The sequence below is a fragment of the Pyxicephalus adspersus genome, chromosome 7 (genome assembly GCF_032062135.1).
Source record: "Pyxicephalus adspersus chromosome 7, UCB_Pads_2.0, whole genome shotgun sequence".
NCBI classification, from domain to species: domain Eukaryota; kingdom Metazoa; phylum Chordata; class Amphibia; order Anura; family Pyxicephalidae; genus Pyxicephalus; species Pyxicephalus adspersus.
This window is the reverse complement of record NC_092864.1, coordinates 58,347,251-58,359,941: the sequence shown is the minus strand read 5'-3', so window position 1 is coordinate 58,359,941 and position 12,691 is coordinate 58,347,251. Positions and strand designations below refer to the sequence as shown.

At 36.9% G+C, this 12,691-nt stretch overlaps 1 protein-coding gene across 1 annotated transcript in view; it reads right to left on the bottom strand.

Annotated features, from left to right (window-relative positions):
* LOC140335727 (voltage-gated delayed rectifier potassium channel KCNH8-like) overlaps positions 1 to 12,691 on the bottom strand; it is a 242,983-nt gene that overhangs the window by 20,733 nt on the left and 209,559 nt on the right. Inside the window, exons 8-11 of the mRNA XM_072418627.1 lie at positions 12,220 to 12,495; positions 8,110 to 8,309; positions 5,439 to 5,688; positions 3,966 to 4,180 (exon numbers count right to left, since the gene is read on the bottom strand). Coding sequence (XP_072274728.1) covers positions 3,966 to 4,180; positions 5,439 to 5,688; positions 8,110 to 8,309; positions 12,220 to 12,495 — 941 coding nt within the window. The remainder of the gene's footprint in view (positions 1 to 3,965; positions 4,181 to 5,438; positions 5,689 to 8,109; positions 8,310 to 12,219; positions 12,496 to 12,691) is intronic.

Below are 12,691 nucleotides of genomic sequence, written 5' to 3'. Positions count from 1 at the left end.
AATTAATTACCATAGTTTTTACAATTCTTCTTTCCTGGTGCCTACTAAAAAAGTAATAAATGCCTATCCGCATTCTTGTAATGTACTCCTGGGAACAACTGGCATTAGGCTTAAACACCTATATAGATGAATTGGTCATGTGGGTAATTAGGGGCCAGGCTATTAAATATGTATGCTGTCAATGTGTAGGCACCAGAAAAGGAAAATTACAGTAAGCACAGTAATCAACAGTCCATTATGCCACTTCTTGCATTATCTCCGAAAATGGCCTCACATGCAACCCAGACAAAGAATCTGCTTTGCACTAATTATTGTCATCCTTTGTACACTGTACACATTTTATAAAGAAATAACTAAAAGAATGCAAACATATAAATTATATCAGCAAACACCTAATAATTAGCAAATGAAGGATGAAGAGTTTCCTATTAGCTGGACTCAAGACACCTGCTAACTTGTACTTTCCCCCGTCAGTGCTGCGTGAAGAGCATAGCCGAGTCTTAAATCAGTTAATTAGTCTAAGAGGAAATCCAGCACAGCAAGTTTTATTTATAGCTGCCTCTCCCAGTGGGCTTTTGTTAATAGCGGCTGCTGCTCTGCGCTGCTATAAATAGATGTGAGTGCTATTCTTAGATCAGAAAGACATCTCTGGGATATACTGAGTTCCCCCACCCTCTGACAGATTGTAAATTCACGTTTTTACATAATTGTATACTCTGCCACAATATTTATGCACTACAAAGTCATGGCCAAAACAAAAGGCAGCACGTTATGAAATATAATGAAATATGCAAACGCATCACTGCGTTCAAACTCCCATTAGACTTTTGCTTGATACAGAATGTAAATGAATGCTAAATTATTTCTCTGCAGTGGTTTTCCTGCTAAAAGTTATTTACTAAATTCCTTACTCCGTGTGCAAATGGATCCATAATGATTTAGTAGTTTTGCTGCAGAATGACATTATTCATTTTTTAGATCAGGAACACTGTGCAACTGTATTTTTATTTTTAAGCTGTTCCCTATGTCTCAATTTAATTTCTCTATCCTGCCAAAATACTCTATCCTTTAAATGTGGAGATATCGGTTTCAGCAGTTTTCACCACATAATAAAGATTACTTACTTAAGATTTACTTATGAACAAAAAAACTGTAATATTTTAACAACCTATTAATCTATTACCAGCAAGGAACCTGTGGATCCATATCCTTCAATGCAAATCCAAACTTCTTGTGCTTAGGATTTGCATCGCCTGTTCTAAATACTTGATACCAAAGTTTTTTTAGGTAAACAACTTTCCTTTGGATAGATACAAATCCTCCCTGAACCATTCACCTCCTGAATCTTGCTAGAGCCCATATTCTCACTCATTGGAATAAAAAACACCCCACATTATAAATCTTGTGCAGTCACGAGATATCAACATAAGATCTCACCACCTCCCCTAAAAAATCCTGAAGAGAACACAAGTTGACCTGGATTTTGTTAATACATTTTATAAATTCCACACACTACCACACTGTATTAGTCTCAGAATTGTAGGAGAGTGACTTCTTGTACTACAGGCACATGGTGAGCCTCACGACTCAACAGCCCCTTCCACAATCAAGGACAGTTTCAAACTAGGCAAAGGGTGGACCCTAAATGCATTGCATTGCACTTCTTGGCACCTGTTATCCACTCACCCCATTTGCTTCACCTCCCTCAAAAGAAGAGAGAAAGATATTTTTTAGTAGGATGCAATCCTGTTATTCACATTCCACACAAGCTTACTTGCTTAATGATTTTATTGATTTTAAACAATGATGAAATCTGAGCAAACAAATCCCAGCAAAGCTTAGACCCCCTCAGTGACAGACCACCCCTGCGTAACAGTACACCATCAGTGACAGACCTCAGAGCAAGCCCCTCATTGACAAACCCTTTAAATAGACCCCATAAGTGACAGACAAACACTGGGGGGATGAGGAACCTGTGGTAACATGCACTAAAAAGAAAAAAACGTTTTTAGAGGTTGGACTATGTCGTCACCCTTCAAGTCCAAGTCGAGTCCCAAGCCATTGACACCAAGTTCCAAGTCAAGGCTCAAGTCACCAAGAATTCTTCCAAGTCGAGTCCCAAGTCAAGTCATTTCATTCATCCCCATTTGTCCCCATATAGAAACAGAGCTCTGATCCTGTTCTTGAGCACAGAATCGCATTCTAAGTCCAGGGCTTTCTCTTCTGACAGCTGAAGGGGGAAGGGAGGAAAGCAGTGAGGCTTCTGTAACACCTACCCCCTTTAGCTGTCAGAAGAGAAAACTTAGAATGCAGGGAAAGCGGAGAGAAAGGCGGTGTTATGTTACAGAAAACTCACTGCCTTCCTCCTCACCTTTCTTTCATTCTAAGTTTTCTCCTCTGACAGCTGAAGGGGGAGGAGGGAGGAAGGCTGTGTAACAAAAGCCTCACTGCCTTCCTCCCCGTCCCCTTCAGCTGTCAGCAGAGAAAGCAAGTCACAAGTCGAGTTGCAAGTCATTCATCAGGGGACCTAAGTCAGACTTGAGTCCACGTCCCCCGACTCGAGTTCCAACCTCTGTGAATTAAGGGGGTGGGGCTGAAGCAACACTTCCCAAAAGTAAATCATAGTTAATATATAGGTGGTAAAAGGCATTTTAAAAGCCAGACAAAGAGTTTATTTGCATCTGAATTAAGCTAATTAGATCCCAACACTGGATCAACAAGAATGCTTTCTTTTTTGTCCCTAGTTAATCTGCAGTAGTCCAGCAAATGTGATGCATCACTGATAATTAAATGTAAAAATTAGAAAGCATAGGTAGAGATTGAAAGCATGATTTGTGGTCAAAGGCTAAACGTTTCTGACTCATAGCCATTTTGCATTCCAGAATGTTTTGAAAGATCATCACCTCAAATTTTGCTTCTCATACAGATTAAACTAAAGCACCAGTTTAGCTGTGTGGTTTTTATTTCTACATATTGCTATTTAATTAAACAAATGATAAATCTATATTTTAACAAAAGCAATGGGGAATATTCTGGTCCAAAAAGCAATTTGTACCCCAAAAGGCCACGGCAGGGATTTTTTTTTATAAGATAATATTCATACACACAACATAAAAAATCTTAGTGCTAACAAAATGAATAAGCAATAGAAACAGTAAATAGAGACTGGTGCCCAAGTGCAAAGAACTTTAGGGGTTTTGTTTAAACCTCCAGCACCTGGCTTCACTGTTTACCATACTCAGCTTCTCAAAAACTTGAAAATAACACCCTTGTTTTAAACTTCCCATTTCACACCAACATCCGTGATAGTTTATGCTCACAAAATAGAACGGGTTGACCGATAGTCACCAACCAACAGGAATTGCCCACATCATGCAGGCAGTGACCACCATGGATTTGGAGGAGAAAAAGGGACACTTTTTTTTCAATGGAAGTAATTTATTTGAGAGGGTCGGGGGATGTAAGTTTGCTAGTTTTCCAACAGCATAAAAACTAGCTTATTGAATAACTGGGGTAACCTCTAGATAGGCTTACTCTCAATTTAGAGAAACAAGCTCTTTGAAAGGGTTGACACTTCCAAAAATGTTGTGTCCCCCACTGGATCCTGACCCATAAGACTCTGAAGCAGGGGACCCAAACCCCCCGGGTCCGCAGCCCACTAGTGTCTGACAGCTGGGCCGTGGGAGCAGGGAAACTAGGGGATAAGGACAGTTATTTTAATGCTGAATAAATTGTTTATTGTTCATAGTCTGGACACACTTTTAAAGACAGATCAGGTTTGATTTGTTTTGTGGCCAAAATAACTTCCACATGCTGATTAATGTCCATACATTTATAGGTCACATTCCAGACATTGATAAAGTCTATTTGATTTGAGTCTATTTTTAAAAAAGAAAAAAAAACTATAGCTGTAATCTGCAACAACATGAACAAATAAAATACCGATAAATACAGTTTATACTCACATCTGTCTCACTACCCTCTCTGAGGTTGTAGGTGAGGTCATGCTGGATCTCAGAGATGAATTTATGGGAATATTCTGGGTAAAGTTCAAGAACTTCCCGCAGGCCTTTCAGACTGATGTACTGAAGGTCACAGTATGTCAGTGCTTTCACATTGGCATTGGTTTTGATTACCCGATTTTTATTGAGATTATCTGAGCCAATCAAATCTCCCTTTCCTGGAAAAGTAGAAAAAAATTAAAATTTGCTAAAACTTGTTTCAAATATCATATCTTTTATACCACATATACCCAACTACATTGGCTACGTTCACTTAAATCCACTAATATTTTAATTTAAAAAGGTAATACTTAACTGTTTTTATTTTTTCCTAGTTCAATCAAACATACATAATTCTAAACATAAGATCTGCCATAAAAGAAATAATTTTATGGAAATAATAAAATTAGATCAATTTTTCTGGTAACAATGGTCTAAGAAAGAAATTGATTTCAGGGAGATTTCTATTCCCTTGTTGTTATATCTCCATCTCTTAGGACAACTTGACAAAACATAGGTCTCAAAATAGCAAAAAAAAAGGTCACATAAACAGCAAATAATAGTCTAATACCAATAATAACCTCACCTACTCAATCAAAAAAATGGAAATAACTGTGCCTAATCTAGTTTTAGTGCAGCTCCTTCTATCTTGCAAACTCTACCACCATTAGTCCCTTCTCCCAATCTTTGAATCCCTTATATAAGCCTCTCTGGTACCACAAAGTCTCCAATCATAATATTCCCATGAGGTCGGTGCTAAAGCAACTCTGAATGAATAATTGAGATTGTTTGTGCCCGATACACTACTGGAGTCCAAAATTTATTTCAAATGTAGAGTTTGTGTGTGCCTGATATATAACATTGAATGAGGAATGTGCCACAGAGAAGTCCATAGTTCTGAGATGTTGGTGGTCTGGGGACTTGTGGGTGTTAGGTTGCCAAGAGGGATTAATAAAAATAGTGCAACAGCACTAAAGGTAAATTTTTACCAATAAAGGAAAATATCAGTGTGTTTTCAGTAACCTTTGAAATATGTTATGTGTTTTACATTTTTGATTTACAATAATACCAAGTAACAGATTTGTAAGTGCAGACATAACTTCAATGCTCGAGTGTAGTGGAAATAATAGCATATTCTTTAGGGAAAAAGATTTCTTTAATAAGCTGATGAAAGAACATTGTGCTTTGAATGCTTCTTTTAATTTTTACAGCTGTTAAAAATAATATTCACAGTTATTTTATTTTAACCAAAAGTAAAATATTATATTCAGCACTGCAGTCATACCAATTCTTTATCTAATAGCAGGCTCATTCCAATGTGGTTTTCTACAAATGCTGACTAGCCATGGCTATCTGTTTTTACATAACACATCTTCCAATTTGCAGACCTTAAATCATATATTTGAGAAGCAAGGCAAACAAAAATTTTAAACCTACCCAAAATAGCAAGGACAGTGTTGTCTTTCAGCACCTCCATGGATCCAGAGCAAACAAAATATATGGCTTGTAAAGCATCCCCTTGCCTGATCAGATATTCTCCAGGGGCACAAAAGGAGGTTTTGATGCTGAGAGATAGAGATCGTAGGCAGCCACGACTGGCTGACTCAAATATTGGCAGCTGGAGGATTTCCTTGTTAAGGTGCATGGCTATATCAGCTCTGAGCTCATCAGGAAAATCTCTAAGGAGCTGCAGACATAAGTAGGAAAGGATGTTATACAATGGAATTTTAGTAGACATACATTATTAATATATGGGAGCTCGTGTTGGGGCTTAATGTGATTAGAAAGGTTGGAACACTGGGAAAAGATGTCATATCTTTGAGTGGCAGGGGGTGAAGAAAAAGTGTGTTTCTTTTCCAGGGAGGAAGGTGGCAAGAAGGAAGGTAATAAGAACTATTCAATGTAAGACAAAGTGGGAGGTGATCATGATGGGGAGTTGGAGGGCAGTCATAATGAACAACAGCTTGTGTTGAGTTGGTAGAGGCAGCAAGAGCTAAAATAAGTGAGATATTGAAAAAGAAAGGCGGGAGATAATCGTGATTGGGATGAGAGAAAGGGGTTGAAAAATTGGGAGTGGTGTGTAGATGACAGAAATCATACAGATAGTAAAAGTTATGGCAGAGCAATGCTGATTTGTTGTTTTAACTCATAGATCCACTGCTTTGTATACTGCAATGTAAGAAGTAATAATAATTCTAAAGAAACAGTACTGCAAATAGTTCTGGTTAGAGAGTGTGAAAATATTGAGTTATAAAGTTATAATCATGCTCCAGTGTGAACAATGGTATACCATGGGGTAGACAGTGGGTAAAAATTTTTGGAGAAAATTAACTGAAGAGTTAACTGAAGAGTATGGGAAGAGTTTTGACAGAGGCAGTACACACACACACACACACACACACACACACACACATATATATATATATATATTTATATGGGGGGTGTAAAACACAGGGCTTTGGAGAGAATGGACATTTGTGAGGGAATATTATATGCTCAGGAGCAAGGGACACTGATGAGAGAAGAATGTCAAAGCAGAGGTCATACTGTATGAAAAGGAAAGGCTTGGACAGAATAGCAGCTAAATGTTTGTGTTAATCTTATAACCTAAGAAAATACTGAAAGACATAATACTACCTCATCGCATTATAATAAAAAAGGTAAGCAAAGACCTTCATGCCCCAGGAGCTAGCTATCAGATTGAAAGTACAGTTGTCTTACTGTTCTAACCTCTTCCATTGCAGTTTGTCAGCCTTCCCTTTTCCTACAATATCTTCCAATTCCCATACACTCACACTCTGGCTGCTCTATTGTCACTTGTATAGTGATGGGTCTAGCTCAAACAAAATCCCCATATTGGTCCTTCAAAGCCACAGTTCAAAGGCCATACAGTGTATAAGGATTTTTGCTGGGACTGAGAATACTGAACCAGCGGGTTTACCTCAAATACATGGTAGTAACAAACTCCAACCTAATTCCCATTGGCTCTGTGTGTTTTAAAAGAAACATCATTGTAGGGATAAATAATCAAATTTGCCCTATTGCCATCATTCTATCTGGGCTCCAGAACATTACAAAATCCACAGCATTGGCGCTGTGACATAAAGGAACTGGCAGGTCACTTTGGGACATTTATATCTAATAGAAGAGTTTGTGCTGGATCAGGCTGCACTGCATCAGTGTGTTTCCAGAGAATTACAATAGTTGCCTGGATTGTACTGAGGTCTCCGCAGATACATGCAGCCTCCGGCAATAGAAAAGCTATTGTGTCATGTTCAATGTAAGCGGTGGAATTACATGGCCCCAGCGTGCCAAGCTTTTCATCTTATCTGACAATTGAAGTCTTCTGTTAACAAGCATTGGATTCATCTGGAGTAAAACAAGCCATGGATGATCCGATGTGACCTCATGCAATCCAGAAGACATCAGAAATGACCTAGCTTCTGGGAGAAACTCCAAAAGGTGATTCTACTATAACCTATATATACTATACTATAAGCTGTGAAGATCTTTGAATATTTTTTCCTTTATGTACACACAGAAACACTCAATCTGTACAAGGATTTTTATATTAAAAGAAGATCATACTCACTGTGACTTTATTTTATTGGCACAAACTTATGGCTTTATTGTTTATTTTATTTGCTATTTTATGGTTTATTATTGTGATGTAGCTGTCGATTTGGTTTATACTTTTAAGGCTTTTATTATGTCATTTTACTCTGCCATAGCATTTCTATGAGATGCCTAGTTTTTATATCATTTTAGGGATCCCCAGAGTTATCATCATTGTCTTTACAGTTTAATATTTTCTTTTCAGGGCTATTTGTTAAACCCCTCCATGATATGCTGGTTCTGTTTATAAGAATTCTGCGGCAATATGTTATGTTCTGGACAAAGAAATTTAATATATTTGTACTTTCACAGTCAGTGAAAAGGGTAAGTAAAAAGAAAGTAAACGATAAACGATAAACGATAAAACGAAAAAAAAAGTATAACCGATACAAAAAGCCAATTTCTATAGTACTGAAACATGTTATAGTTTTATATTTATTTTTATTTTTAAGAGGAACCATCCAAAAATAAAAATCCTGCTAATCTAATTTACCTCATTAGCATCAATGCCATTATTGACAGACCAAGTTGTCTGAAAACACTCCAGCATTCTTTGCTTTAGCTGCTTGGGCATGCGATGCACTCGTATGAAGTCCTTCAGGTCTTTTGTACGTGTATGGTAGAGAGACCTCCGTGAGTACATCCTCTGAATGATAGCGGTGACGTTACCAAATACGACAGCATGCATGAGAGCTAAAAACAGAAGAAGGGAAGATTAAGATTGTTATATTATAGAGCAGTACTATGTAATTACATGAAGAACTTGGCTGATTTTATTTGTGTCTTCCTTGTTCTGATTGTTATTGTGGCCACCAAATCACAAGGATATTTTGTATATTTGTGTATATAAAAGCCAAAAAAGATGGATGAGGTTACCTTGAAGGCTGATATCCCCCTAAAACTTAGATTTAGGTTTTGCATGGCATTCAGCAAGATGAATACATTACAAGACACCTATAGGAGATACACTGGAGTAACTGTGCCTCTTACAAGATTAATGATCGTTCAAGCTTTTCCTTTTCCTTCACCATGTGAAGAATTCTGCAACCTATCCTCTGAAGAAATAAATAAAAGAAATAACACTGCTGCTATCAATTCTGTAATTTATATATACGATATGATAAAGCAGCCTTTCTCAACCTTTTTAACATGGGGGAACCCTTGTAATAACATTCAGGTCATAGAAAACCCCTGCTTGTCAGTGGCAAGATAACTTTTTACATGGTTGGCCTGTAGGAAGAATGTTACACTTACACATAGCCAAAAATGTCATTAATGTCACATAAACTTACCTGGCACAAGACCCTTATTGGTCAAGGAACCCCTAGCAATCTCTGGAGGAACTCCAGAGTACAGTATGATAAGTATCTTAGATTCTTCTTTGTGTACTTTAGGTACTAGCTGTTTTTAGTAACACCATTTCTCAGCTTTGCTTAAACATTACTTGATAACTAGAATTCCTTCACATGATTCACATATATTGTTCTATTTTTTTATTTAAACACTTAACAATTTTAATTAGCAGATAGTTGTGTATTATAAAAGCATAATTTTCTGCTCATATACATTAGCAAGGAAAACTGAATTGTATGGTATTTTGTTGCTTTTGTTTTATTCGGCACTTTTTCAGATTAATTTTTTGGGAAATGTATCAAAAGACCCATAACAAAAAAACCCTTGACCCAAAGACCCAACCCCAAAAAAAACAATTCCTTCAGAGTAGCATAACAAAAACAAAAAAAAAAAAAAACTCAGGAGATGGCTACAGTCTCTTTACCAGAACTTTGTGTATCCACTTTCAGTGTTTCAAAACATTTTAAATGTCTGACTTAGCAGGCGCTCAAATTGCTTCATAGGAACAATTTCTACATTTACTTTTTTCTACAACAGGGCTTTACTCTGTCTAAATTGTAGTTTGTAAATCATAGTCAGGTTCTGAGACTGTTATCTGTCTTTCAGTGTTGCAGAATAAAATGTTTTTGTAATTGATGTTTGCATCTCCAGTGAAGGACACTTCTGTTTGTGTAAATTGTTCTAAAATACGTACACCAAACTAGAGAGAACAAAATACCTAATTCTGCGTTCATGGTGATGTGAAATACACAATTTCAAAACTGCATTCAGCATGGTCTGTGTTTCAAAGCATCTTTGAAAGAAATGTTAATCTTAACATTCAAGTCACCAGTCTTTAAACTTTGGCCTGAATATAGCCCGATATTTGCTGTAACCCAGCCTTAGCAAGGCCCCATATTCAAGGCCTTCTATATTTTGTGTCAGAGGAAACCACATAATATAGCATAGTATCCAAGTCTTTAAGATGAATCTAAGGTTTCTCATACACATTTCATTTGCTCTAACTTTGCCAAGTTTGTATTGTAAGGGTCTGCTTAATTGATAACAAATAAATGTAAGGTTTTAAAATTGATTGTACAAGGATTCTACAGTTATATTGTAATGTGTATGGTGAGGATTAGGTAATACCTACAGGAGTGTACCCCTACCCTACAGAGCCCCTATAGTTTCACAGTCATGTTTTTTTATGGCATGGTGTCTTTAGGGTAGTTTAGTTAATAATAATTTTTACAGAGTATATCTATAATCAGTAATCTATGTGAATTTCTTGTGTGAATCTGAGTTGGGCTAATTCACGTGAAAAGTAATTATGGATGTGCAAATTTATTTTAATGCACTTGAAAGGTAATTACAGATCTGTGGATATACAGTACTTCATCGTACCTAAAAGAATGAAGTAGACTTGAGTGATTGCACTGAGAAGTGGTAATTCTGTGTAAATTATTACGTATTTGTGATTGCAATGAAAGTTAAAGCAGCAAGAGCAGGGAGTGCACAATGCTTACTACATGGGAGATGAGAGTATGAATGGTAACTTGTTTATACATCAGCTTTCTAATTATTACTAATGAGCACAAAGGGCACACTCCAATTGGCTGGAGGCAAAATGGAGGATTGTTTTTAGCTCAAAAACATATAAACAATAGTTTGGGAGAGCTTCTGTAACCTCAGGTGCTATGTAATACCATTTCCCCCGAAAAAAAACAAAACTACGCTGTATTGATTGCCATGCATATTGCCAAAATCCCCTTCTCTGAAAATTAAATGGAAAAAAAAAACAATTACCCTTATCCCTAGTGCAGATGTTGCCATCTTTACCAATGCCAACAATATACAGCAACTTGTGTTATAGTCATTGCTGCAGCAATTTTTCACAGCTTCAGGTCTAACTTGTGGTTATGATTATGTTAGTATTTCCTGATATAAATCACTCTGTTAGGATTTGTAGCTGAATGCTGAACAAACTCAATGGCTAACTGAGTGAGATCTACAATTAACCTGAAAGGATATTTTTTTATCTTACCAGACTCAAAATGTCAGGTAAGTATCATATTTTGTGTTCCAAAATAATAGAAATCGCAAATAGCATGAATATTTTTATCATAACATAATGTGAATATTATTCCTAACAACCAGGCTGGCCTATAAAGGATTAAAAATGATGGAAATGATGGTTTTGAAAGGAAACTATAAACTCCTTGAACTGAGAAAAATTATTCTGTTTGACAACAAATGAATCAGTGGAGATGGACTCTGTGTTATTTCTGCTTTTCTACATTACTGTCCAAGGTTTTTATGAGTATTCTTCTTTCCAGTTATAGCACCCTCCCATTATCAAATACAGTCAGATTAGATTTGTAGAGAAATCCAGAACCAAGATTTTTTTTAATCTCTCTCTGGATAGCCAAGGAACCTTGGCATGGGTACAGTCTGAGACCAATTTCATGTTCTATTCACCTCCAATTGTGCTGAACAAATAGGCAACAATTCCTAAAGTCAGGCACAGCCCTCTGAAGAAGATAGACCGGTGTACGAATGTAGCAGCCTGTCACTGGAGAATCCTGAGGATGGACATTTTGCTGCAAAGAGCTCAAATTCAGGAAGGTCAGCATAGCTCAATCCGAGTTGGAAATAAGTCTAATTAGAACTATCTGACTATTTCTTTGTGTCTTTATTTCAGCAAAAGTGCATCCAGGGGCTTAATAGAGTGTTCACAGGTGCCATTGCAAAGCATACCAAGTATGTACAGCCACTCCCAGCAACCCACAGGAATTCTGCTCTTCCCTCTCTATATAATCGATTTTTTCCCATCCCGATTCTTGCTTGTAATGACAGTAGTGAGGGAGAATGTGTTAGAGAAGAAGCCAGAGCTTTGCAGCTATACAAGATGCTTTGCAATTCCTCTGAAACAGTCCTTTGTAATTATTATCATAATACAGCCCTCAGAAAATGATAAACATTGCAAAAATTTCCCTTTCTCATTGACACTTTTGCATTAATCATGCATTATTCCAAATTTTTCACATTTTCTAACAGAAAAAGTGGTGTCACTCTTTACAAATCTTTTTCCATGAAAAACAACTCCCTAATGCTTATGTCATTTGTGTTTTAATCTAATTACCTGTTGTGCAATCCTTATAATACATTTTATTATATAAAATATATATAAATATACATTTAATATATAAAATATTTTATTTGCTAACTTAAGCATTGAAAACAATTTTTTTGAATGAATCGTGGGACTTACCTCCAATTAGCATTGTGCAAATAGAGAAGATCTTTTCTGCATCAGTGTTGGCAGACACATTTCCAAAGCCTACACTGGTAAGGCTGCTAAGGGCAAAGTACAAAGAGGTGATGTAGGAACTCCGGACAGAAGGTCCACCCAGTAGTTCTACAGTTGTCTGGTTAATTACCGGTATGTGGCTACTATTGGAGTGACTGCTGGTATTTACAGACGAAACATATCGCTCCACTGGAGTGTATGGCACTCCTAGTCGTTTAGAAAATTCATACAACCATCCTAAAAAAAAGCAAAAGAAGAATAAATCAGTCAGTTGCAGAGAACAGTCATCTAGATCAGTGATTTTCAATCACTGTGAGAAATCTTCAGGTGTACCGTTAGAAAAAATCCAATTACCATTGTCGAGTGTCTGTGCTGTAGTGACTGGCAGAGTAATGTAATACTCTTCCATGTCAGTGGGTGGCAGTAGGTAGCT